This window comes from Oreochromis niloticus, linkage group LG19 (assembly GCF_001858045.2).
Source record: "Oreochromis niloticus isolate F11D_XX linkage group LG19, O_niloticus_UMD_NMBU, whole genome shotgun sequence".
NCBI lineage: Eukaryota > Metazoa > Chordata > Actinopteri > Cichliformes > Cichlidae > Oreochromis > Oreochromis niloticus.
The window spans coordinates 18,079,609-18,107,384 of NC_031983.2; the positions used below are offsets into that span (position 1 = coordinate 18,079,609).

Below are 27,776 nucleotides of genomic sequence, written 5' to 3' on the forward strand. Positions count from 1 at the left end.
CAGGAGCAGGATGGGAGACCCGCCTGTCGCCGCATCTCCGCCACCAGGGTCACACCACACTGATGCGACAACCGCCGTCAACGTCACACGGTCTCCATAGCAACCGTGCCGGTCACAGCATCTCTGAGCAGATGTTGGAGGGTTAAAAGAGAAGAGAGAATGAAAGGAAAGGGGGTGCGAAGCCAGTATCTCTGTGTGATGAATTAATGAACTGTAAAGAGTCTGCATGTCATGTCAGCACGACAAGGGAAAGTGAAATAACTCAACAATCCCGAGTTGGGAAAATAATTAAAATTATTTTAGTAAAATTTTAAATAAAAAAAAAAAAAGATAAAAGAAGTATCAAAGAGAACCACTGAGAGTCACTGAAAAGAAATAAACCCCTTCCAAAGTCATGCCAGCAGCAGAGCTTTTACATGCATATAAGTCAACATGCAGAGAAGATTGCTGCACTGTAACTTGTCATTTAAACAGCATCTACAATGTAACAGAAACAGTAAGATATTGTAGTAGGTTTTAACAGTAATGTACTGTAAATGGCAAAGGATTGTGGGAAAATATTGGCCCACTACTGTAAATGTAACTGAATACTAAGTGTTTTAGTACTCTTAAATGAAAGATGAGGCAGATGGAAGCCGTTTTTCTATTTGTATGTTAGATAAGATGGAAATATTGCACACTGTTAAATGTTGTCCCTTTTATATATCGTACATTTTATAGGGTAAAACCTCCAAAACTATATCCACATATGCTTCCTCAAGGAATATGCTGTGTCGTATGATGCTTACACAGAGGGTTTCTACAGCATGCTTTTGATTCTTTCAGTTATTTCCTCTCTTATTTTGAAGGCTGGTTTATTTTTTCTCTGCCAAGTTTTTACTTCCTGTCTTTGCTCTTTCCCCTCCCTTTCATATGTCCACCTGTTCCTTGTTACCCTGTTGCCCCTTATGTGTATTTATCGTGTGTGATTTCCCCAAGTTTTTGGACTGAAGTGGCTGACCATAATATCACTGATTTTCTTAGATCCACATCACTGCATGGATACAAACGGCAAGCAAAAGGTGAGATTCAAAAAAAAAAAAAAATGACAGGAAACACTCCTGAGTTCATATTTTTATTAGGAAAATCATTTTGCAGATTTGATTATTATTATCACCTCTCTCGCTCTCTCTCTCGCTCTCTCTCTCTCTCTATGTATATATATATATATATATATATATATTTATATGTTAGTTTCAGTTATTCAGAGGATGCATCAGCACAGTATATTTTAATAGGAAGACTATTGCTAGAATAAATATCTATACATTATAATTAGTCAAATAAAAAAATCCCAACGAAAAAAAGAAGAACCAAAGAAAAATCATTTACAAAAACAATGAGAGCTTAAAAGAAATAACCCATTTGCAAAACCAAAGCCATAAATGTTGCAGAGGAATTTATTTAAAAAATACAAAGATGATTCACAGTTTGTGTCCTTGTTCTCATGCTGGCTGGAACACCAATAGGGACCATGCAGGAATGAAGGGCCAGAGCGACTCGATAGTACCAAACTACATTACCCACAAAGTCTAGGCTAAATTCCTCGCCGTACGCTGCTCGTTAGGATCTGAGGCGATCAGATGAAATGTAAAGGGGTGAGCCAGAGTGATTGGCAGGAAGAGTGGGAGTTCTTTTCTATTTCGATCCTCCGGTACCGATTTCCTTTAGCTCCTGTGACATGAAGCCCTGCTGGACAGGAGCACAACCTGCCCCTCGCTGGTAACAAAAAAGCCTGGTGTGTCAGAAAACCACAGCTTTTCTTGAGTATAAAGGTTCAACTGAGTGCGCTTTCTTTAAGCTTCACATGGTCTGAAGTTTCCCTTGCAGCCACAGAAGAACAAATCCGAACCTCACTCCCTTTATTGTATGAGACTCCTCAGCAAGATGAACAGAAAGTACCCTGTGACCTCACTGGTGGCAAACAACTCAAGTAAACTTTACCAGGTCCTACACAAAAATCTGTGCCACCAATGTAGTTATCTATGGAGGCCCAATCTATAGCTGTTACTAGGCAATAAGTATATTTGATGTTATAAAATAAGTAATCATGCCAACAATATTAAGACTAAATGTGTAATTTAACCATGAAAATATCATCGCACAAGTAACATTTTAATGAAAATAACTGCAGGATTTTTTTAAATTAAAGAAGAGTGTGGAATTGCAAAAATGATTCTGAATTTAAAATATTCACCAAGTTCCACAATTTCATGGTTCAATTACATCTTTCTGCATCCAGTCATATGATTATTCATTTTATAACTTATCATTTAGTCACCTTTAACATAGCTGGTCTCCATAGAGTTCCTCCTTTAAAGTCAGTTAGTGCTTCTCTTGCTACAGCATACAAAAAAAAAAAAGCCCAATGTAAAGCTTTCACATGAAGAAAACTTTAACTGTCCTACTTCTGATTGGAGGTTTTGACTATACAAAGAATGCGCAGGAGACTGCACGCTCCCACCACAGCTTCCTTTATCTGCACGCTCTCCCTTCGCTTCTCTGAAACCTTTGAACAATATTTACAGCTATCTACAATCAGATGCGAGGAGGGTTGGTTTTCAGTATGTTCAAGTGCAAACGGCAAGCAAAAACACACAGAATGAATATGAAAACGGCTCACAATTTATGCGGATTTGTGCAGAAGTAATGCTGACAGAGGTGACCGTACAACAGCGGAAAACAGCCAGAGAGCGAATGATGTTTCACTGACAAGGCCTGTGTGAATGTAATATGTGTGTACGTGTGTGTGTGTGTGTGTGTGCAACCGAGGGCATGCAGTCATTCTATTTCAGCTCCATGCCTGATTTATATACTAGTGTGTGTGCGTATAGGAGGTGTGTGTTGTGCAGGATGACTCATGCAGAATGTGTAGGCACTCTCCATGGGAAAGCTGCAAACATCTGACAGACACTTCATGAGATTGTACAACAGTAACAACAACACAAGCACGCGCACATACACACCCGTGCAGGCCAGAGTGAATTAACAAGAAAAAAAAAAAAAAGGTGGATGGATGTGCATGTACATGAATGCACTCCCGGTTAAACACACAGAACAGGGAACATGGTCATGGATGAATGAGATGAGACGCGCCATGGAGGGACAGGGGCAGAAGTGTCTGTCCTGATTCTTCCGAGCACTTAACTCACACAGTCCACAAACTCAATAGCTCACACACTCCACATGCACACCATCTTCTTTCCAAGGCTCCCACATGAAAGCTCGAACGATTCTTATACAGGCCACGGCTAGTGCAGTTGAACTTCATATATTCGCTCTATGTCTATTAATAGCACAGCCGCCCCCCCCTCGCTCCAGCTTGTTGTCCATAATGCTCTCTCACGCTGCCTCATTGTTGTTTTTCCTTCCCTGTTGTATCATATTCCATGCAGGGACATGAACAATGACAGTCTCCTGTTAACGTCAGCAGAACCACAGTTTGCACAAACATGCGCACACAATCTGGCATTTGCGTGAAGCAACCAGACGTGTCAAGCTGATATTTATGCAGCGTGTGCACCGCTGCCGGTGGCTTTGCGTCAGACCAGAAAAGAACTCGGTCTGAAAATCATTGCAAGGCGATTTTTACGTTTTTCTTTTTCAATTTTAGCTCGTCAAATGGCCACAACCTGAAGGTTGCACTCCATCTATATAGAGCAGGTTAAAAATAAATGAATTAATAAAAAAAAGGAAAAAAAAGAAAGTGATTAAAATACAACTTATATATCTGTTTTACACATCTTGTTTTTGGAATTTAAACAGATTTTCAAAAAAGAAAATAAGAGAGTACAAGTGAGCATCCCTGGCATCTAACAAGTAAAGGGTATGTTTACAATATAAATGTTTGAGTTTAACAGGACCTCACATTAGTGCAAAGTACAACACAGTAATAACAACAGATTCATTCAGCTTTCAAAATAAACAGAAAAACAAAATTAACAGCCTGGAGTGGAACTTTTAGTTACATATTCACATTTTGCTAGTGCTATCTAATTGATAGATCTGAAGAGTGGATGCGTCAAATACAATAGATCATGAGTATCGTTATTAAGCCGTATATTACAGTACATAGCAACACTCACTGAACCTTCTACTGTAACAACATTTCCCAGAAAGACAGTGGGTACAGTATTTCTTTACATGGGTAACATCTTACTTGAAGCTCTTGTGAACATTTCGGTGAATTTCCATCTGCTTATCTACACAACTGAAATCATTTTATAGTGGTTTGTGGGCATGAATGATAAAGGTAGGACTTATGAATGAGGCGTCGCTGATTAATAAGCAAGTCTTCAAGTAAAATGTCACCCTAAAGTGCCCAGTTGTTGATCCTGCTGCACACATAAAGACAGAGAAGGAGACAGACGAGACTAGTTGCTGTGCTTTTTCTCTTTTTTCGTCCTTTTTTTGGGAGAAATGAACACACGGTTAAAAGGGGTAATCATCTGTGTCTTTGGGTTTAACAGTACAGGAGCAGATTATCCGCCACGCTAATTGTTGTCAAAACCGCCTGAGAGATGGAGAAAAGTAGACAAATAATCTGACCCCTCATCGTCGTCCCACAACCTGTGATCCGGTGGGGGTGGCGTGGGGGTTGATGTTACATAACGTTTACGCTCTTTGTGTCCACAGCTAACCGGTCACATCACAATACCCTGTTGTTCAGCAGAACCACAACCTCATTGTGCCAAGAACCAGACAAAATAAAGCGCCATACATCAAGACAGAGAGCTACCTGTGATCATGCTACCTATGCAATCCATGTTCAGGACTGGTGAATGAAAGCTAAGGATGGAAACTGCACACAAATACAATAAAAGAACAAACAAAAAAATAGAATTAGATATGTTGGTAAAAAGTATTGTGCTTTTGGCTGCTCTGTATACACTGTGTACAATTTTAGAGGTCCTACATGAAAAAAAGGGTATATATATATGCACTTTGGACATACAGCACAACAGAGATAATTATTAATACACATGTAGGCGGAAACATGGCAAATAAAATTGTGTGTGGTGATATAAAGTGCAATGTGAGGGCATTTAGGCTGAGTGAGCCCTGTTCTTCTTCCTGTACTCAGTCAACGATGTTACTCAGATTGACTATCAGAGAGCTAAATGTGTGTGTGTTTCTTTTCTTTTTGCATGGATGCGTCATGTGCGTGTTGTGTCTGCACATCTCTGTGACCCATTCTGTTTCCTGATGCCTGGAGTTACAGGGGATGAGTGTACGGAGATGCATCAGGGTGCATTGGATAATCTGCATGGAGCTTTAAAGATCCACCCTCCCCCTTTTCTCCCCTGTGTGCTTTTTGTGAAAGGAGATGTGTTTAAATGTAACTTTATAAGAGCATCATAAAGAAAACTAGAAAAAAAAAGGCAAAAAGAGAAACTCTCACATGAAAAGTGCCAAAGCAAACTGACATTCTCAGAACCAAAAGTTCTCTTTCATCTTACCAGCTTGGCAATGATTATCTAAGTGTATTAACCTCGTAGGCAAGGCAGACTCGTATTTCTGTTTCATGTTTTAATGAGAGTCCAGCTTCCTTTCAGCCAGAGTTATTCTACACTTGATGAGAGTCTTAAAAGGATTGTTGCGTCGTATCAATGGCATGCATGAAGCCCCTGCCGCTGGATGTTTCTCCACATCAGATGAGGACATTTCAAGGGTTCATAGATGACCTTTTACCATAAGGATTTGTGGGATAAACGCAAATAAGTGTTTTTATATGACGATGGCAATTGAAAATTGAGCTTCAGAGCATCAAACTTGAGTCAACATCATATACTAGTTGGGGCTGAGGATGTGCAGACTGGATGGAATATATGTAAATATCCCATATTTATATACATCAAAGTCCTTGGGGTGTGGCTGGGTCATGTGTTTTGTTGCTGTGATGCTTCATGCTAGCAGTGTCAAACTTTTGAGTCCTCTGTGTACTAGCATGACAAGACACCTCAGTCACTTACAACAGGGTCTCTACCAGATGAGTGAGCTCCGGAACTCGCTTACTTGTACATTACATTTCTCTACAGTTGATATAATAGAGGGTATGAAAAAGATGAGAAGGGTGAAGTGTGAGCTGAGCAGGGAGGTGCAGAAGTGAGAGAAGATATTTAAGGTTTTGCGCTGATCAGAAACCTGTGTTTTTATGGACTTCTGGTCTTCGTGGTCAGTACTCTCATCCAAGTTCTCGAAGAGTGCGCCATCCAGGTTTTTGTGACACTTGGAGGATGCAAAGTCCACACCCCTGCCATTTCTGTATTCATCTGTGTCACACACTACTTGTCACCTCATCAGTTTCTCAGTTTAGCAGGATGTGCATGGATTTATGCTCCAAACTGAAACGTTTCCTGTATGTAAGTTGTGTTTGTGAATGCACCAGTCAAACAGAGGAGCGTGTCGATGATGAGAACCCCGCTGCCGTTAAAAACCTTGTTGCTCTGAATGGTACGTTTGGTGTCTGGCGTCCTCCTTCTTTACTTCTCCGTATTTCATCTCCCTCTCTCTCCTCCACCTCCCTTCCCTTTCCTCTCTTGGATTTTACATCACGCTGCATTTGCCCTTCAGTCTCTCGGCACGGGATTGCTTCCCAGAGCGCTTGCCGTCGATGTTGAGGCTCATGTTCCTCTTCTTGTCCAGGTTGAGCAGCTCTTGAAAGAGCTCGGTTACGTTGTGGTTGGTCTTAGCTGATGTTTCCATGAAGGCGCACTTCCACTGGTTGGCCTGGGCCTCTCCGTCCTTGGTTTCCACCTCTCGCTGGGTCTCATCACTTTTATTTCCCACAAGCATGATTGGGATAGCCTCAACATTGCCCTTTATAGCCAGGACCTGCAAAGGCAAGCAAATGGATTTGTTATTTTCTGGGAATTTTGCTTCTCATTTTAGCACCCAAAGAGAATACATCATTACAAATGAAAGCGTTTGTGGTTTAGACATCATCAGTGACAAAGTTGAGGAACTAATGCAATACAGATTACCCCAGACAGCATAATTATTTTTGCTCTTTATATTTAGTACAATGTAGAAAAAAAATCATCAGCATGCTTCAGTATAAAAGCCCAGCGCGATTAAACAAGCTCAGCCATCCAAAGACACACAAACACTCCTCACCTGTTGGTAAATGGGTTTGAGCTCCTCCAGGGACTGTCTGCTTGTGATCGAGTAGACCAGGATGAAGGCGTGGCCTTTAGAGATGGAAAGGCGCTGCATGGCAGGGAACTGGTGACTGCCTGTTGTGTCTGTGATCTGGAGGGTGCACACGCTCTTATCACAGCTGATCACCTGGCGATAGGTGTCCTCCACCGTGGGGATGTAGGTGTCCCTGAATGTGCCTTTGACAAAGCGCAGAACCAGGGAGCTCTTCCCTACTCCCCCAGCACCGAACACCACCACACGATAGTCGTTGCTCTGTTCTGGCATTCTGTCCCCTCGGGTTTAAGATAGTCTTACACCTATGAGATTAAGAAAGGGAACATGAGAAGATAAGATTCTAACAGAAAATCCGGAGCATTTGTTTAATGAATCAGAACAGGAGGGGTATATGCTGGCAGAACTTAACCTCAGGCCAGTGGGTTTTAAAACACTCCATCTTTCGTTGTCTGACTATGAGCCAGAGTACAAATTAGAGAAGATGAGTTTGGTGATGATCCAAGTTTTTCACCTCATGCAGACATTTCCCTAATCAATACCCTTCGCATAGTCACAGTTCCTCAGTTTCAGCCCTAAAAACAATCCCGCAGTTTCTAATTAATCATCAAGCCAACACAGAAGCCTCAAAGAACAAAGTACATCAAAAGACTACGCATGGCTAACACCGATCACTTTGCTTTCCACTAATATGGATCCAAAAGAGTGAATCAGAGCAACTAAAGCCATCGCAGGGTCTACCTTACAAATTAAGCAGCTCGAGGCAACTGTTGTTGTGATTTGGTGCTGTATAAATACAAGTGAATTGAATTAAAAGTAAAAAGATGAAAACCAATTGTGTGTGAAGGGTAAACACAGAAATCTATTTGAGAAAATAGATGGACTATTGGGTTTGAATTCACCAGCTGGCTAAACACATCACAAAGGCATACTGATTTACTCCAAACCGGCTTCAGTGTTACACCTGTCAGTGTTACATTTGCAGCTTTGCTGCTGCAAGTGGCCAGTGCTTGTTAGGATGGTTTTATGGTATTAAAAATTTGAAAAGAGTCCAGGTTTAGTGTTTGCTTTACAAAATAACACAAGCTCAGGGCTTTAAAGAAAGTGTTGCATTGCATAATTCACAGCAGATTTCATCCTTGGTCATCAACAAACTAAAAATGCTAAATCCAGACTGTGTGATATCAGATTATATATATCGGGTAATAAAGATAACATGCAAATGAACTCAACTAACTGAAAAAGCCCAGTTTGTAGACAGTGGCAGCAAAGCGCTGTGAAAGACTCTACAATTAATCACTCCTAACATTACCTGCTGCAGCTCATGCATATGCATCTAAACAATGTCCTCGCACAGAATCTACTGCTATCTTTGTGAGGGCTTGTGCTGTCTGCACATGATTGCATATCGTATCTGTTGCATTATTTATTCGCTTTGGTGCTAAACGTGCTTTAATGTTCCGTAATAAGATATTCTATCAGCTGTGATCATGCTGCTCTCTAAGCTGCAGTCATAATGAAAACAGTAAATCGGCATCAATACCATATGGAATAAGTGGATTTCTGTCATGCTTGCACTGCAGGAACCCACTATTGATGGCGGGGTGCCTGTAATTGCTTTGCTGGGTTCTAGATAATATCAGTCCAGGAGTTCGAAATAAATGAGGATTTGGGGAGTGCCTCTTGAATTTTATAGTCAGTCTCTCAGCTGTAAGCATGTGTGACGTATAAGACTGCTTCATATCTTGCTGAGAACACCACCACAGTTTAATTTTCAGGTGAGCCTGTGGCTACTGTTTTACTCGGGTCTGGAAGAAGCAGAAAATCTTCCCTAATGGCTCTCTTGATGCTTCAGAAAGGTGATAAACTTGAAACTGCATTTTTTAGATAGAGGGGTGTATGACTGAAGTTTAACCTCTTGGGACTTCAAGCCTGTCGTATTTCTCTTTCAGACCGTGGCTGCGGTAATGAAAACATGTGCAGTGAGGGTCATGTTAACCTTTACAACTCTTAAGTGCAACATAACTACAAGGCGCTGCTGTAAAATTGCCAGAAACAATAGTCGTCTACAGTGCCTTACTCTTAGCTTTAATGAGGCAGTCAGTGATGAAAAAAAGATAACACTTTAAAAATTGCCATGTAGCTGTCAAAGCTGCACAGTGATTTTTGCTTAACCTGCTTAATAACAGACACACACATAAGCAGGAATGATGCCTCAACATAGTTTAAAAAGCCAATTTCTAAGTGAATTTATTTTGGCCTTCTTGGATGTAATTTGGCATCTAGAGAGGATTAATTCTTTATTACAGTTAATTCTTGAGACAATGCTGCAGTCTTTAAAGCTGCTACAGTTTATATTTCTCCTACTGGTGGTTAAAATGGCTGTTTATATGAAAGTTGTGATAAACCCACGTAGAATTATCACAAAACTCTGCAGTCCATCTCAGATCTGCAAAGCATTTTAGCATCTTCATCTATCTTTTAACTCCTTATGTAAAACTGGCGTGAGTGTTGCAGTACACTCTGGCTTCCTGCTCTAATCTGTGCGGTATATGGTGGCAGCAGGCACCAAATGGCAGACTGACAATGTTCGCACCTAACTGGTGAACACAGTGGAGCATTTAGCTCCTGGGGGAATCTGATATTTCCCTCTGGAGCTGGTAGAGACCAAAACAAAAACAGTGTAAATATTTGACTTGCATTTGCTTTGCTTTGTTTCCATTTTGTTTTGCTGCATCCAAGAGGCCCGAAACAGAAAACACGCCAGAAACAAGCCAACGGTTTAACTCAAACACTTAGAGCTAATCTTACAGTGCATCAGAAATGCCATTCAAATACAGAACCAAGGAGTCATCTGCAAACTGTGGAATGATAATCAAAGTATACAGCTTGGTTAGTGTAGCAGTGTTTCTAGAGCTCAGAAATGTGAAGAGTATAGTGTTAGTATTACAGGGAGAAATGACGGTGACTGCTGCAAAAATAGGATCCAAGTTACTAGTTTCTGGTAATAAACCAGATCTAGTTTTAATGAAATACTGCAGCAAACACCATCACAAAAGTCCACAAAGATCCACACTCAGCCACCTATCTAGACAAAGCTACACAGACTGGTATGATGTCTTTGTTTTAAAGCTGATATATCGGTGCATCTGATACATGCATGCTCTGATACACTCTTAAATATTCTCTTTACTTTAGTCTTTCTTTGAGCTGCTACCTAAACTTCCTCTTGCTGCTCTGTCACTCCCCAGGTCTCCATGGTGTTTGATCAATAAACTAAAGCTGCTCCGGTTTTAATCGGTGGGGCCCTGTCTCTGTGGGCCCCGTCAGTCTGTTGTCCTGCCTTGGTTGGTGTCTGTTTGGTTTCTTTGGATGTGGATTTTAGCTCTGTGACAAAGATCCTGCTCATCAAAACCTCCCCCCACTTTTCACCTGAGCTATAATTAGCTCTCTCCCTCCCTCTGTCAGCAACTATAACTGCACACACAGGTGCAACCTCACAGTGGCACACATACTGTACTTCCGCTCCTTCACCATTTGTCCTTGATACCAGGCTTTTGAGATTTATGACACTCTTCCCAAATGCAAGCTGTCTCTCTCCTTTCCCCTGTCCTCTTCTCTGGTTTTATTTGAAATGAGAGGACTGCAGTTCCTTAATGAATTAATGGTATACTATAAATGCATCTGCGTCAGTGCAGCCAAACTCCATTAGCAGATAGCATTTGGCACAGACCAAGGAGGCCTCTGCTCTTCTCCGCCAGAAAATAGCTGCAACGCAGCCTTCTCCACTCGTTTATTTCACAGAGCGAGCAAGGAAATGTCACCTTTAACAAAAATATGCACATAATTTCCCTCAAGAGAGCCACTTACGCAGCGGCACAAAGGAAGCGCATTAACCAACATCAAACACAATGCCATTCAACAGATCAAGAGCGTGATTAAATAGACACCCACAAAGCGGTCCCATGGTATCTTGTAGAGAAAGGATTTTAATCAGGCTGTGCATAGTGGAATGCTGAGAATACACCGCTATTTGGCAATGAGTGTTTTACAGGATCAACAGATTATCAGCCTGAAATATTTTGTCTTTTTCTGGCCACAGTGAAACCTACACAAAGTTTCTTAAGCTGTCAGCCTGTCAGTTGCTGTATGAATGAGTGTGTGTGTCATGTGTGTCTGCCTCTGTGCAGTGAAGCAGAAGATTCCCTGTTCTCGGTGCACACATCAGCTCAGGTCTTTTCAAAAGTGTGTATGCATGTGTGTGTTTTACCACGGGATTTAATCTGTGCTCTCGGCAAGGCAATTTTTAGACACGGGCGTTTTCATTAGGTTTGAGCAGACAGTAGAGGTTCGATTTATAAATTTTGATTCAGTCTCACACATTCAGGCACGCCGTCGCCGCTTCTGCTTCGCCACACTCACACCTGCTAAAACACACACATGGAAAGCCTGCAGAATGTGTTTATCTTAGAGCCTCTGTTGGATTTCATTTACAGTTCTTGAAAGTGAAAACTCATCTCCATAAGTTTCCTAAAAAAAGACTGACGAAGCTGCATATTTTTGTCACCTTTACTGTCCGTGTGTGCGTCTGTTGGAGCATGGTGACGCACAGACAGGGCATCCATAGAAGTTAAAATATTATGTGTGGTGCTTTGCACAGAATAAAGAATATGCAGTTTTCTCTATTTACTTTCTGGATTATTGTCCCCTGATACAGCTACTGTCCTTCCAGTGAATCCAAACACCGATTCTTCTGATTCTGTTGAATGAAAAAAGGCCACTTTAGTTAGATGATGGTGCATTTTTGAAGTTAGGGGACTAGGTTGGAGAATTCTGATATTAGCTGTTGAGAGTTAGAAGAAAATAACAATACCTTTCTCAGAGTAAGCTACAGCCAGCAGCCAGTTTGCTCAGCACAAAGACTGAAAATGAGAGAAGACAGTTAGCCTGACTCCATCTAAGTTTGGAGAGTTATTCGGCCAAGCCAAGAAAAAAGGCTTACGTAGTTTTTGTACAATTTACGCAAACATAGTAAATTTTGTGACCTCCAGCAAAAGCCAGGTTAGCAGTTTCTCTCTGCTTGTAGGCTTTGTCTTAAATGAACTGCCTCCTGGCTCCAGCTTTATATTCAATGGACACTTATAAGTTTGGCATTAATGTTCCCATCTAGTTCTTGTCAGGAAAGGAAGTAAATAGTTCCCTGTATGAAAGTATGTGGTTGTAAAAAACTTTTACTGTCCAAGTGAAAATTTGTTTTAACCCCGTAATGCCTGAACCATGAAATAACTGCCACAAAAAAACCCAGTTATTAACCAGTTATTGAACTGTCTGATATATATGAATTTTAATTTGTGTTGATGTCCTTACATCTGGCACTTTGTGTAATTTATTGCTTAAAAATTTATTGTGCAATTTATGCATATTTTTCAGGGGAAAAAAAACATGCTGATGTGTCAAAACTCATGTATCACATATGATACAGATGGTAATTGATAAAGTTCAGTTTAGACTCAATGTAAATGATTTATGTATGATAAAATGCCTGTGGTTATCCTGGAAGCTATGTGTGTGACTACAGGTATCATCCCTGTCAGTCTATACTGTGACTGGACAGACGGCACCGTTCATGCATGGAGTGGGTGTGCTACATTGTCCAAGAGATTGAACGCCCTGTGGTCTTGGCTTAGTAGCTAATCATTGAGCTTAACCTCCTCTGTGCTTGTGGCCAGCTCTGCATTGACCCAATTCCCAGGACTTAAGTTACCAGCAGTCTCTGTATAAGACTACACGTACCCTGAGGCCCTCTGATATCCTCGGAGCATCTCTTTGATTCAGTGTGAAACGGACAAACGGACACTAAAATAGAGCCATGGGAACATCAGCTCAGCCACAAAACTGTAAAGGTCTGCCTGTGTGTAGTTCAAAAAGGACTCATCAGAGCACCCTAATTTCTCACCTTGGCATAAGTTCATCAAGGTGGTGTGCACTGTACAGACCTGTTCTAAGTGAGTAGGAAAGGGAAAAAAAATGCTCAGATGCTTTATTAGTGACCAACATGACTACTTTAACTATCCAAAGTCAGAATATCACTAGAAGAGGTAATTAAAATAACCCCAGATTTCACAGAAACATTTAAAATACAAATAATGAAAAAGATTTTTTCAGTAGTTTTAAGAAAACACATATACATGTACAGGGTCTGGATTATTGCACATAGCAGTTTTATGGTGATAGCCTCACACTTAAGCCAAAGAGCTTTGCATTTTGAGAGATGATAAGCATTCATTTAAGCTGCCATACTACTATGACTGATTTGGTAATAGTTGTGATTAACATATACACCCCTCTACCTGCACTTTCTCCTTAATATATCTAAATGTGCACTTTTAAAAAGAATTTAAGAGGAAAATGTTTCCCTCTCAGGGTGATTCATTCCTGAGCTGTAACCAGCATTTGTAATCTTAATCATGCTGTTGCTATGCAGCACTTTTACACAGGACAGTGTGTAACATTTCTGTGTAATTAGTCTTTGAGTGTTTACTAGCGCTGAGTATTAGTGTGACCGGGGGAACCCATGGATTGCTCCGTCTGGCCTCTCTGTAAAACCCTGTTAATACATCAGCCTGGCAATCTGTGAGACACACAGGCACCTGGCTAATCGCACTGCAATTTAGCTGCGGAAAAGTAAAGAAACTGAGATTCTGACTCTGTGACAAAACACTTAAGCTTGTTTTCAAAGCTGCCATAATGTGCACAGGTTTATTTTTTTCAAGAAAGACTATTTTTAGACACAGTAAAGGCCCTGACCTGACTGAAGCACTAACTGCAGGCCGGTGGAGTGTGCTGCAGAATCCTGCCTGCAGTGACAGATGGTGACAGGGTTGGTAGTTTTGGATTGGCTCCATTGGTTTCTACTGGCAAGATCAACCGAACAGTTTTTTTCCCCCTTTTCTTTCTCTTTTTTATAAGTAGTTGATCCAGGTTTGATAACAACGCAGATGGTTAAAGGAGGAAACAACACAGGCGTTCTAGTCCAGACTGCTTGTGATGCTGACATGACGCAGTTGGGATTATAAGAAACGGACCTTTAACTTTTCCTCATCTAAAACCTCAAATTGTAGAAAAATATATGTCTTTTTAGGAGCGCTGAAGATGGATGGCATTGAAAGGCTGATATGTGGGGAAAAAAATTTAATTAAAATATTGTTTATATTACAGGTTGCAGTGTGCTTAAATGACCATGTCAGCTATTCTGGGCCATGATTAGTTATTCACAAGACTCGGGCAGTTCTGCTTAATGATATGAATAAGTAAGACAATATAAATCTTTTAGCTGAGCTTATGCTTTCAGAAGAGCTAAAATGCTTTAGCATTGATCTGTTCCAATATTAAAGCAGACACTATGCCATATATAGTTCAGAGGTACTCAGCGGGGATGGTGCACTTGACCAGACTTGTGCTGTCAAAGCAACAGGCAGACTATAAATGAGCAGGTGAAGATAAAGCCTCTGCTGCCACGTTTTCTTTCATCATATGTCACTTGCTGATTTCTCAATGAAGCTTCAAATTTTATGTTTTATATATTTTTTCTAGTTTCATGTAATGACCATTTCATAAAATGGTAAATTTAAGACAGCACAGAAGGGTTCAAATGTGATGAAAAAGTTGCCTAAAAATGAATCGTAATTGATCTTTTAATTAGCCATAAACTGTTCACTGAGCATGCATATGCTTTCTGAAAAACTCAAACTAGTTCAAATTCTCACTGTTTCATTCACTGAAAAATGGCAGTCATCCAACACACAGCAACCACACACAGGCTCCAGTCCATGGATGAAACATTACACAATAGTAGTACAGAGATTTTTTTTTCTAAATAAACTTTCTTTATTCAGATTTTATCAGCTAACAACCTTCCTGTCATCCAGTTGTTTCTGGATCTCAGGTTTTTATGGATTTTTTTTTCACATTAGCCTTATGTTTTTACTGGTCCTTTATCATCATCATCAGTACTGAATATCCACTCCCATACTCACATCAAACATCATCACCTTCATAAACTCGCTTTGGTTTTGCTTGTTACCACTGAATCACTTCTTTGTCCTGTTTCGGCAGAGAGACATGTTCTTATGCAACTGAACCGTGGCCATTCAAGAGAGACAGGCAGGCAGGCAGACAGGCAGGACACTCCCCCTACATGTCCACTTTTCCTCCAATGCTTTAATGCAGTCTGCATCTCTAACTACTCTCAACCACACACTTTAAAGCTTACTCACAGGATTTACTGCCATACATCTCTGCTCTGCTCTGCTCTCCTCTCCATCTCTCTCTCTCTCTCTCACACACACACACACACACACACACAAAATCATGACTGGCAGTGTTAAACGCATACAGGAAGTTCACATATATACATGCGAGCACGAACACACGCGCCGGGGCACGGGGGACCTAAATGATTCACAGCTCCTTTACATTTCACGGTGGATCTCCTTTCCAGTCTTGAAACCCACAACTAAGATCACAGATCCAGGGGGGGAGCACAGAAGCAGATGGATGATTAACTGTAGCATTTGCCACAGAAATCGAGCTTTATTCGTCACGCTGGCGTCATTATTAGTGTATGTGCATTAATGTTGACGTGCATTCTCCGCCTCGATTGTAGTCAGGAAGCGGTGGCGGGAGAGGGCTTGCCGTGGTTCCGCAGATTTGTGCGCAACGCCATTACAGACCACCCTACTCTGCGTGGTTCATTCATAAATACCGGAGGATCGCCATCTCGCAGTGCTGCCATCATTTCGCAGTCGCAGCGAGCCCCCTCCTCCCAACCCTCTCCCTCTCACCTCCCTTACTCCTCAAAGCAATATGACAACCCCAATACCCTCATATATTTGCCCTCCCTCTCCCTCTCCCTCTCTTGCTTACTGCCAATATGGCTGTACGAGGATATAGGCAGTAGTTTGCAACTGACACGACCGAGGTTAGCGAGCAGAAATGTAACTTGTGGTACAACAGCGGCGAGATGGATGCAGAAAGTGAGATTTGCTGTCCCGGGTTGGCCGTGAGCAGCAGGAATCGTGTGCGCATAACAACCAGCCAGCCAGAAGGACCGCGGCTACGCCACTGAATACCAACATCTGATCTCTATGTAAGATGTGGAGGCTGAGGAGCATCTCGATACCTGATCGTGAAGAACGGCTCCGCTTCTGGCTCGTCCTTGGTTCGGAAGGATGAAAGACAAACGCCGAAAGCGTCTTAGAGCATTTTACTCGTTTCATGTAGAGCTCATGTCGTCCGATTCCCAACACCACCACAGCAGACTCTCTCTCTCCCTCTCTCTCTTTCTTTCTTTCTCTGTCAGTCTCTCCCTCTCTCTTTCTCGCACATAGGACGTGGGAGGTGCTATGCTCTCTCCCTTTTCTATCCACACTTGATTTTCTTTCGGTTCATACACTTCCTAGTGGTTGGATGCCAGCAAAATAAGTTATTTTAAAATGTCTTCCTCTTAAAAAATATTATGTGAAGGCTGGATGTGTGGGAATTTGATTAAATGTAATCAACCACCTACCCCCCAAAATGGAAAGAAATTGCACTGAAATATAAGAATAAAGAATATATCACTGCATAGAGATACATATGGATCAGTGCATATAATATATTTTTAATAGCTGGAGGCAAATTCATTGGTGACCACTAAGCAACAAATCATATTTAAGTTAATGGGTGAAATGCAATTTATGGTCAAAAATATAACCCAACAAGGGCCCCATTTCTTTCAAAACGTGTCGGCCACAGACAAATATATTGTAGCCTTCAGACATCCCCAGGGCCATGGCAGACTTGTGGCATTTCCCGTTGACTTGGGGCCGCATAAATGAAAAGCTGCAGACTCCTGAAGTCCTGAGATGGAAATTGCAAGATGAAAAATGTCAGACTCGTTGGATTTATTAGGCCAGGGTTTTCATTTAATATTCGGCTGGCATCGACACAAAGAATCCTTACACTTTTAACATAAGCTATGCCAGTATAAATGCAAAGATTACATCCAAATCAGTCCTGTATCACTTAGAGCAAAGGTATGTGAAGTTGGCATATTAAGTCAGTGATGTTATAGAGCTAGCTGTAATGGAATAAAAATATATTTAAAGTGACACGGAAAGATTTTAATGAAAAAGAAAATCCCGTGTTCGATGGTGTTTCAGCACCATGGACAGAGACCCCTTTGTGTTTCAGCACCGTGGAGAGCGCCGAGAACGTATGAATGCAGTAGACTGGTGTGTATAATACAAAGCTAACCAGAGCGTAGAGAATGGAAAAATGAATGACGTGATGACAAACACGCGTCGATATAACAGTAAGTCTAAATAAATCATCAGCCCATGTCAATATCCGCTTGACAGTGTCAGGTAACATCACAGCTAAGTGTGAATAAGCATCTACTTCACGGTAATATAGGTCCAAGGCCAAGTCAGACCAAGCCTTGTTTTGAGCTGTGGTGTCTGTACGTGACGGTCTCGCTGTATGACTCACCAACTCCATCTGCAGGGTCTTGTCTTTGTCCCCCTCTGTCGGTGAGAAGGGGAACTACAGATGCTTTGGGAGAGCGGGGAGACGCAGATCCGTACGTGCGTGGTTCGTTCAAGCAGCATCGATTGAGGAGAGGAGATAATGAGGAAAACACCAGGGAGGAGGAGGAGGAGGTGGTTTAAACAGAAGACAAGACGATTCAGATTCAAACCAAAAAACTAAAACAAGACTTCAAAACAATCAGGCCTGCCTACAAGTGTGTGAAGATATTGACATTTATGGCACATTTTCATTAGTACTTTCTACCTGTATGCAGCAATGCAAACAGGAGTAAGTTAGTATAGCAGTAAGCGAAAGCTAGTGGAGCTACGTGACAAATAATTCACATTATGAAGCTTTTTGAAAAAAACACAAAGGTGGTTGAGAAAGATTTGTGAATGTACAACACATGCTTTGTCTCCTTCCGTTTAGCTCTTCTTCCACTGTCCTAAGCCATTACAGCCCTCACACTCAATAAAAAGCCTTTTCTCAAACCACACAGCAACAAAGTGCAATAACTGGTGTCTGGGTCCCATTTCTGTTAAATCAATAACCCATCGGCTGAGGGACTACACAACAACAAAACGCCCAGCAGGCACATCTTCACAGGAGCCATTTCCAGATGGGTTCCTTCCTTTCTCCCTGAGGTGGAGTGTGGCCACCGCACTGGCTCCATCCACCATTTCCAAAGAATTACATCCAGCGCACAATCACAAAGGAAATCCCATTCAGAGCTCCTCAAGCGTGAATAGAGAGGAAAACACAAATTAATGCGTGGGTGGTTGGGCTATCTGAAAGCTGGTAAATGTACTACAGGGGACAGGTCAAAAGATCAAGTAATAAAGAGACTGTGACAGTGGTATTTTCCCTGCAACAAACCCCAAAATAAAAACATTAAATAACATTTCCTGTGACCTCTGGTCTGAAATTACGCTATAAGTTATTATACACAAATGAGAAACTGGTAAACATGTTTAAATCTTAGGTAGGTATACGCCAGTTTTAAAATTACTGCAGATAAAATTCTATATTAAAAAAAATAAATACTGCTGTAAAGACCAAAATCCTCACAGGTTACAGATCAAGCGGCACAATTTCCTTGATTCACTAGCTCTGCTAAAAAATAAATAAAATATAAAAATCGCTGTTGCGTGAATGTTGCAATCCAGAACAAATAAAATCCCATTTGGCACTATGTGAAGTGATTGGAAAACGGATTCTCAAAGAAACAGATAGTAAAGACAGACGCAGCAGCACCAGGGGTCCAGTTTTATTGCTTCATCATTACAAGGTGATAAATTAAGACATCAAAAAACACAGAAGTCAAGTTAAAGACTGAGAACCTTCATAACAAGCTTTAAATTCTGCTTTGCACAGGCAAAAATAAAGCTTGTAAAAGCAAGAAGACACCAATGACCCAAGCGTTCCAGTTTTGATTGTCAATTCAAAAAAAAGAGAAAAAAAGAACACATCTTAGGGTAACCTGCTTTTATAACTATACTGTTATTCAACCTTGGTTTTCTGTCACTAGTGGCTCAGTTAGACAACACTGCCGACATGCCCACTATTCAGAGCACCTGCAGGTTTAAAACTGTATTTTTCTTTTATGTTAACATATTTTGTCACACTAAAACAAACAAACAAAAAGAAAAGCTCACAAAACAGGTCACAGTTTCACCAATTGCCTTAGCAGTACCAAAAGGAGTAAACTGATGTAGAAGTAAAAACGGCTTTATTTATTTTAGAAGTGTGACGCTTCCATGATGTGAAGAGAGGATGGAAACCAGTCACCACTGTGTCACAGAAGGAGGAGGAGGGGAATCCAAAAGTGAAATCACATATATTTCCTGTCACTCAGCTTTCCCATGTTTCTTACTGGTCCTTTTCGTGGTTGAGGGCCCGGTTAACAGCTGATGAAAAATACAGGGAAGGAAAAAACAGAACAGAAAAAAAAACACATAATATTTTATAGAAAATACATGAAAAATATAAGACTGGTGTATATGAGGATATATTTTGACAGTGTGAAACTGTGTGGTCATGCACAAGTTTGTCTGGTGTATTAATGTGTTGCTGCGATACATGCAGAGTATAAACGTGGCTGTACTTGCATGTACACTGTGAAGGGCTCACCCTCCTTTGTGACGGTCTCAGTTATGTTCTTAGCCTTTGCACTCAGATCGCTGACCATACTGTCCATGGTGGCCTGGTGTTTCAGAAAAAATGGTCGGATCACGCGCTTGTACAGGATTTCGGAGCCATTCCACGTTACCGGAGCCATACACCATATGAGGAACAAACACTGTAGAAAGAGCACATTTTCTGTTATAATAAAAGGGAGAGCTATACATTTTATACTGATAGATGGTACAAGCATGCAGTTCTTGGCTGATAATGAAAATGAAAGGTTAGCTGCAGTCTTAGAAGTTCAATCAACAAATGTATACTGCGATTAAGGTTTTCAATATAAGCATAGTGTTTTAATGAAGGTGAGCCAAAATTGTCATAACATTAAGACCACAGTGTTTCATCAGTATGGTGGCTTTTAGTTTCCATTATGTCATATTATTATTGTTATTATTTTTTTTATACGGGAAAAACATTTCTGCATAGTGCATTCTTTATTTAGCAGTTACACAAAATGTCCACAAGAGGGTGGTGTTGGCAAGCGCCACTGTAAAAGAAAAGCCATCTGCTCTTACGTAATTCAAGACAGTATGACTATCTACTGCATGACAGTGTGAGCATACTTGGGCCAGTGTCAGCTGCATACAGTGATAATGTACAAAATAACCACAAAAACCATATTAAAATGTCAGCCTACCTTGCCAGCATAGTAAAAGGGGAACCAGAAGAGGAAGATGTCAGAGAAGAACTCAACAACGCTGAAGAGTCCGTAAACAACCCAGTAGGTGAGCCACTGTGTGTCATCCTCCTTAATATTGCTCTCGATGGCCTTAATACTGAATGGAGAGGAGAACAAGAGACTGATGAGGTCACGACATCCATGGTACATTAACATGAAAAGTCTAAACTCTAAACCTGATAGGACGATATTATGCGAATGTGACAATTAGCAGCACTGTACAACAAGAAATTCATGAAAGGAGAGGGTCAATGTATTCTGCAAAGCTACATGAACTATAGGGGGGGAAAAAAACCCATAACTTGTAGAGACACTGTCTCAAGTTGTCCTTTCCCAAACACAGACCTGGAGATGGATTCACTACTGGAAGTAGTGTCCAGAATGCTGCCAGAAGCAGAAGGTACACATGATGACCACTTGAAAACCACAAATTCAACTATTATCTGTGCTTCTCTCCCATCAGTGCAAATCACTGCACATCACTTTGTATTAGCGAGCTGATAAAGTCTGTTTAACTCTATCAGACATTTACGTTCTTACATGCAGCTCTGTTAGTTTCTACAAAAATTTGTGGCTGTAGTACAGGTGGTCTCATCGGGACATGCATGATGTGATTTGGTGAGCTGAAAGTTGGTCAACAGTAAGAATATCAGAATTTATTCCAATATGTGCACTGAAGGAGTTACTGCCCACTGTATTCATCCCACACCAAAATTCTTCTATGTAAAAATAAATTCTTTAGCGAAGTTAGTCAAACTTATTTTTCAATGTAGCCTTTTTTAGTAAAGCATTTTCGTTTCATTGTATTGCCCGCATTATTGTCTTATTGAGCTTCAGTTACACAAAGAAACAATCCTGTAGAAAAGAAAATCAGATAGAAAAACCTACTTTTACAGCCAGTAAGAAGTAAAGAAATGACACATACATGCTTCAACATACACACAGGCATGCAAGCAATGCATGTTTACACTGATTTAATCTAACCTGCCTTTCATAATAACACTGAAAGAATAGGAAATGGTCAGCAATCTCTAAAAGTCTGTTAAATACAAGAGGCAAAATAGACTTTTGTCATGTTCATTTTCATGTTACAGCAGGTAAAGCACTAATCTTATCAAGGATATTTAATGATTAACAATGGAGCATTCCACTAAAACGCATCAGTAACACAGATAGGAACTGGTATTATCAGACTGACTACCTTGAAAAAGGCCACAATTAGTATTAGTAATAGCAGTCTTGGGTTGGGTTGACATTGAACTTTGGATTCTAAAAGAAGTGTTCATATATTAGAGTGGACATTTTTTTGAACAGATGTCATACATACGAGAAATATGCTGGATAGACAAATCCAATCAGGTTGCAGAGTAGTGAGGCTCCATATCCAAACAGAAGATAAATCGCAACAAAACTCAGGAAACCTGCAGAGAGAGAAACACGAGAGGCGGCAGTGAGCTGAGAGCAGACGGCGCGACAGGGAGGGGGAGTGTAAGGTTATCCAGTTACTTTACAAACACTTCTAATGTCAAGCTACATTACTGTGTGTCTCACAGCAGGATATGAGGAAAACACAGTACCAGGATCAGGAGGAGCAATGAACACACACCAAACACTGATCTTAATGCAGCCAAAACAAGAGTTGATTTTTTTTAAATATATTTCAAAGCTCATGCAGCCACAGGAAAGTATAAACTTCAAGCCTACACACCTGAGGCATGATCGACTCCACAAACACCACAGGTTTTATGCAACTTAAAATAATATGTTTATGATAGTGTGCAGTATGTGAAACTATAATTCAATCAGTATCTTAAAAACATGACTTCCCAATTCAGTGTGTATACTTTGTGTCTAAGGAAACAGACTGACTTTGAGTGGAAATGACTCAAGTTCCTTATTTATTGACTGGGACGAAATTACTCTCTGCCATGCTAAAAAGTAAACGGAGTATTTCTGGGAATGCATCATCATAAATTTCATCATAGGGACTCAGATTTTTCAAACAGTTTTCTGTCATTTTATAACCTAATAACTGCCAAATTAATAAAATGATGAAAATGGTATATGGATAATATAATATGGTCTAGAACACAGCATTAAGCCATGATATAGCTATGAATAAAGATAATAAACATGTAACTGAAAAACCAGAAATACTGCAGAACTGCAAACTGGTAACTTTGAATTCGATTAACAAACAGCAGATACACACTACAGTTTAGCATGCAAAGGTTTACCTACCCATTTCTGTCACATACTAGAGTTTCATCCTTACATTTCTAGTATATCATCAAATTATTATTTTCCCAATAATATTTCTTCAGCTTTTTCAACACTGAGTTTTAAATAACATCTTATCAAAATTTCGTAGAAACTCTATTCATGTAAACCTGAAAAAACAGGTTTAAACTTCTAAGTGACCAAGTGGGGTCACCTCTGATCCCTGCAACATATTTATATATGCATTTGCAATACTTTTAATCATAAAAATATTTGCTAAAATTATCAAGAAAACAAACGAGGAATATTGGTACACTGCTTGTAGCCCAGTTACTGCTTACTAAATACATTAATAATACTATATCCCTGCTACTGATCTCTGCGGGCATGAATAGCTGGTAGCTTTCAGAGGCAGGTGGAGTTTCAAGCAATGCAGAGTTGATTATCACACAGAGAGTCAGTATAAAATGTAACTAAGGTGACTCCATAGCGAGTTGATGTAAAACAGAACAAAAATAAACAATGTGTAATCTCAAAGGTACTGTCAGTACTTCAATATACTATTCAAATTTATGCAAAAGTCAACTGTTCATTTAAATTCAGCTAATATAAAAGGTCATACATTATCAAAAGCACTAAAAGCATATGATGCTGTTGTAACCATTGCCTGCTCTTTACATCTCATTTGTTTGTCACAGCTCATATACAAATATCTGTGCTGATCCCAGCCTATCCAGCTCACGCACTCTCTCTCTCCCTAATGAAGACCAAACTGGAAGAACCGGTTGACAGCGAAGACCCCAGGCTAGGTTACAGACAATGGCCAGTGTAAATAAACACACCAGCTGCAGCACAAAGCACTTAAAGCATATGGTAATTTTCAAACCAATGTGCCAGCAATAAAGAAAATGCTTTTTTCCCCACTAGATTTTGACAGCTTACATAGAGTCATTACTTCATAACCCTGAAATGAATAAGTAGTTAAGAAATGGGATAAATAAGGAAACCACAACTGCTTGATTTTTATTATAGCAGTTAATAATAGGACAAAGAAACTCATGGAGTTCTCTTGGACAATAACTGTGTATCTATATTCATTAACATCTTTGTTGTGGAACAACTGAAAATGTGCACAGAAGTCATTACATAGATGTGTGATCTTGTGATGAATGACTCAAAAGTATTTTTTTACATAATTTTTGAAGCTCAGCTAAAAATCCAGTTTGACTTAATTTCAAATGATGACAAAGACCCATTGTTATGAGTACAGTGGGTGGGGGGTGGAAGTTGGCTTTAAAAACATGAAGTTTATGCACAACTACTAACACCCAGTCAACTGGCTGCACACAGCTGACTTGAGGCATCTCTACTCCAGTCAGCACATTAGTATTCACACTTCAGAGTGTTGCAGGAGTCAGCATGAACTTGAGATGTCTCTCAGCTAAACAGCAGACAGTTGCAAAGCTTGGTTATTGAACTAGCTCAGATCAAAGTGAAGTCCAGCACATTATAGTGAGCCATCAGAAAATAATTTATTGTACTCAAATGTTTTTCAGTGTACAACACAGTTTTACCCGAAAATGTGGACGTAATATCAAGTAAGCGTTATAATGGCACTTACAAATTGGCCAGACGCTAAGCAGATATTTCTGCAAACAGGACAAGGCATGGTATAATTTGGCACCTCTGTGCGGTTCTAATTAATTATAGGGTAGAGACCGGTAGAAGTGTTTACATACAGTCCAGAATATTTGTTTTGCAATTCAGTCTGCTGGAGGGTGTGGGAAAACAAAACAAAACATTGAAGTACTTGCATGTAGATCTAAAACAGAAACACTGACTGACAGCAACTGTCTGTGCAAGTGGTTGTTTTATCAATCTTTTGAGAGCAATTGTGTAACTGGAATCATTCTGAAGTACTTGAGATAGACGGTGTTCAACATCAACTTGAGTACAAAATCGCCTTACTTACACTGGCTTTTTGCATATATATATATATATATATATATATATATATATATATATATGAATGAAAATATAAGCCCATACAACAACAGCAGGCATGCCCAACATGGTTCTTACTAAGGCTTACTGCCACGTGTTTAACGGTTAACCACTTCCAGTAAAACCAGAAAGTCTACAAAAAAAAATGCTTGTGCTTAATATGTCATTCGATTGCAGCATTTGGCTTTTCTATGCTACATGTGTGTATAGATTTGAAATGTTGTGTGTAATTTTTTTTTTACATTAATGAAAAAGTATGACATGTTTTGTTTTGTGTATACACATATATATAAGCCATAGTTCTTTTGAAGGATCCTTCCCAAAAAATATGTAGTATTTGTTACATAAAAATAAATCTGCTGATGAAATATTGGTGATAGAGCTTTATTAAACCTTCAATTATCAACAAAGTCCCCAAATGTACTTTTTTAAAGTCATCTTTTTTAACCTATAGGACCTGCCGTCCACATATGTGGACATCACATTTTGGGTTATTTAGACCAAAATACTCAATTTTGCTCTACATGGGCCTGATATCCACTTACGAGGACATTATACTGCTACTGTTCTATCAAAATTTTAAATGAATATCCTCATTTGTGGCTCTCATTTTTCTTAAAAACAAAAATAAGGTAAAAAAAAAAAAAAAATCTGGTAATTCTTAGTTTTTACATTCATCGGGCCCCAATATGCCCAAATATCAAAGAGAAATTAAAAATGCATGTTGTGGAAGAGTTCGGGTCTCAGGAGGTTAAACCTCTTCTGAGAAAATGTGTTTGTATTTGCTTTCAGTGGAAGGTCAACTTCACTGCTACCACTGACAGTACGTTACTGGCCTTACTCTTTCTTTCAGTACTTATGTTGGAGTACTGTTTGTTAGCACTTCTTATCTTTGCCTGTATTCAGGTTTTAGTATGTAGTATTCAAACAACGCACTTCACATACAGTACTAAAGATTCGCATCCTTTGCGACCTTGAAATTGGTTATCTGAAGGCATGCCATTGTTCTGCCATGAACAGACAACCGTTTTTGATCAACTGAGAGTAAAGACAGTGAGTTTGAATGTAGGTCACCCTGGTGTTTCCTGTAGCTGAGTGGCATCCTAAGCACAACCTTGCCTGAGGTGTCTTTACATTTATTGACTTTAACTGTGCAAACTGACTACAAAGTAGCGTCAAAACAAAACTCCCAACAGCTAAGGAGTATGGGGCGTCGTTTGCAATAAAGGAGTGGATCTGTTTGCAGCTGTATAACCAGTCATCCTAGAATCTCCCTCCATTTCTGTCCCTGGATATTTCAGGACATGACAAAAATACCCCTGAGATCAGCTGGTGGTGGATCTCGAATATTAGAAGCAGTTCATTCAGCAGCAACGCTTCGAAATAGATTTGTGTGTGTGTACATATAGGTGTGTGTGTTTGTACTTTTAAACCAGGTCAAACGCAATAATGAAGCATTAGGGCCTGAGCTGGATGAACTTTGGTATTCTTGCATGAGAGAGAAATAAAATGAGCCAGCTAAGAGACAGAGGGAGGATACGAAACAACTACTACTCACGAACACTGCAACCTCAACTGTGTGCCAGTTTCCGTTTGCGTGACAGCTTATCAGCTAAAAAGCTAACGTTGGCATACTTGTTTAACACGAAGGTTGTGCCAAGGAGGAGAGGGGTAACTCCTAAGCAAAAGTTAATAAACACCCCCAGTGTTTTAAAGTACATTTGTGTAGCTAGCTGTTCGTTTATTCTAGTGAGCTGTTAACATACCCAAGGCGATATACTCTCTCTTCACTCCTGTTTTTTGCTCCAGTGTTGCCAACTGATCAGTCACAAAGTTCTTCTCATGGAGCAGAGTCACGAAGCGCTCCTTAAAGTGACTCATTTTCGGGCCTTCCCGAGCCTGCGACCGAAACAAAAACGCAAGGAAAACAAAACAAATGTTACATGACCCCAAATTCGAGGAGTTTAAAAGAAAACGGGCGGTTTAGTTACTAACCTTTGTTTGATAACTTGCCCGAAAACTTGCCGCTGTGAGAGTGTCCGATGGCTCCGCCGGGCTGCGGTGGCAGAGGGGAGGAGCCTGGATGTGTCTGACCAATCACAAAGCTCGACTGAGGAACGCTGACCGCTACAGTTGATGAAATAAACGGTTTGTGCTGCCCACGTTCTGGTGCTGCAGGGCAGCAGCAGAAGAAGCTCAGTCATTTGGAGGTCCAGAAGACATTGCTAGTGTATTGGGCCGCTATCATCCTTAAAATGCTTTAATTTCCCCACACATCCAGGGACCTCTGCAGTTCACCGGATGAATTTAATATTTAACTTATAAGGCTTGACTGTTTACTAAGTTTTATCAGTGTGTATCCATGCACACTAATAAACGTGCTAATTCTCAATCGCAGCGGCCTATAACTTTAACTGTTGTTTGGACACCTGTCTAGACAGGTAATAATTTTTAAGAAAAACTTGGGAAATCTGCATAAGGTGTTTACATTTCTATCAGAAAACGTCTGTCTGATGCTAACCAGAATGTACTAAAAAGCTGTATAAATGTATAAAAAGTTCTTGCAAGATTCTTCTTGTAAGAAAGAAAGAGTAAGGCCAGTAACGTACTGTCAGTGGTAGCAGTGAAGTTGACCTTCCACTGAAAGCAAATACAAACACATTTTCTCAGAAGAGGTTTTATTGAAACAAAAGGAAACACACACTCTTGTGTCAAAGGTGTATGTCATAGTAATGTCAATTAAACACAAGCATATACTACATAGATGTGCACTCTTCAGCCAATTTATTAGGTACATCTTGGACCGCCTTTTGCCTTCAGCATTGCCTTAATTCGTTGTAAATTAGATTCAATAAAGTTGGCAACCAGGATATATGAAAAAGCTGCAGTAAGCTGTTGCAGTAAAGTAAATTTTTTAAAGTGTTTGACG

The 27,776-nt window shown here is 40.2% G+C and overlaps 2 protein-coding genes across 4 annotated transcripts; both read right to left on the reverse strand.

Annotated features, from left to right (window-relative positions):
* Window positions 1–1,100: 1,100 nt before the first annotated feature.
* diras1b (DIRAS family, GTP-binding RAS-like 1b) lies at window positions 1,101–16,567 on the reverse strand. 2 transcript variants are annotated; one of them, XM_019349213.2, is made up of 5 exons: window positions 16,373–16,567; window positions 12,065–12,113; window positions 11,882–11,950; window positions 7,156–7,496; window positions 1,101–6,873 (listed from the first exon to the last, which is right to left on the reverse strand). In XM_019349213.2, exons 4-5 carry the CDS (start codon window positions 7,462–7,464, stop codon window positions 6,586–6,588), a joined length of 597 nt encoding a protein of 198 aa, XP_019204758.1. In that variant the 5' UTR covers window positions 7,465–7,496; window positions 11,882–11,950; window positions 12,065–12,113; window positions 16,373–16,567; the 3' UTR covers window positions 1,101–6,585. The 2 variants fall into 2 exon arrangements, with proteins under 2 accessions (XP_019204758.1, XP_003442951.1); XM_003442903.5 differs by lacking the exons at window positions 11,882–11,950; window positions 12,065–12,113 and having other exon boundaries at window positions 16,373–16,563.
* A 2,438-nt stretch (window positions 16,568–19,005) lies between these two features.
* On the reverse strand, window positions 19,006–27,002 carry zgc:101744 (Receptor expression-enhancing protein 6-like). 2 transcript variants are annotated; one of them, XM_005477245.4, is made up of 6 exons: window positions 26,843–27,002; window positions 26,614–26,746; window positions 21,951–22,044; window positions 20,582–20,720; window positions 19,869–20,059; window positions 19,006–19,667 (listed from the first exon to the last, which is right to left on the reverse strand). In XM_005477245.4, the coding sequence occupies exons 2-6, from the start codon at window positions 26,726–26,728 to the stop codon at window positions 19,661–19,663; spliced, it is 546 nt and encodes a 181-aa protein (XP_005477302.1). In that variant the 5' UTR covers window positions 26,729–26,746; window positions 26,843–27,002; the 3' UTR covers window positions 19,006–19,660. The 2 variants fall into 2 exon arrangements, with proteins under 2 accessions (XP_005477302.1, XP_003442950.1); XM_003442902.5 differs by having other exon boundaries at window positions 19,891–20,059; window positions 26,843–27,001.
* Window positions 27,003–27,776: the final 774 nt, after the last annotated feature.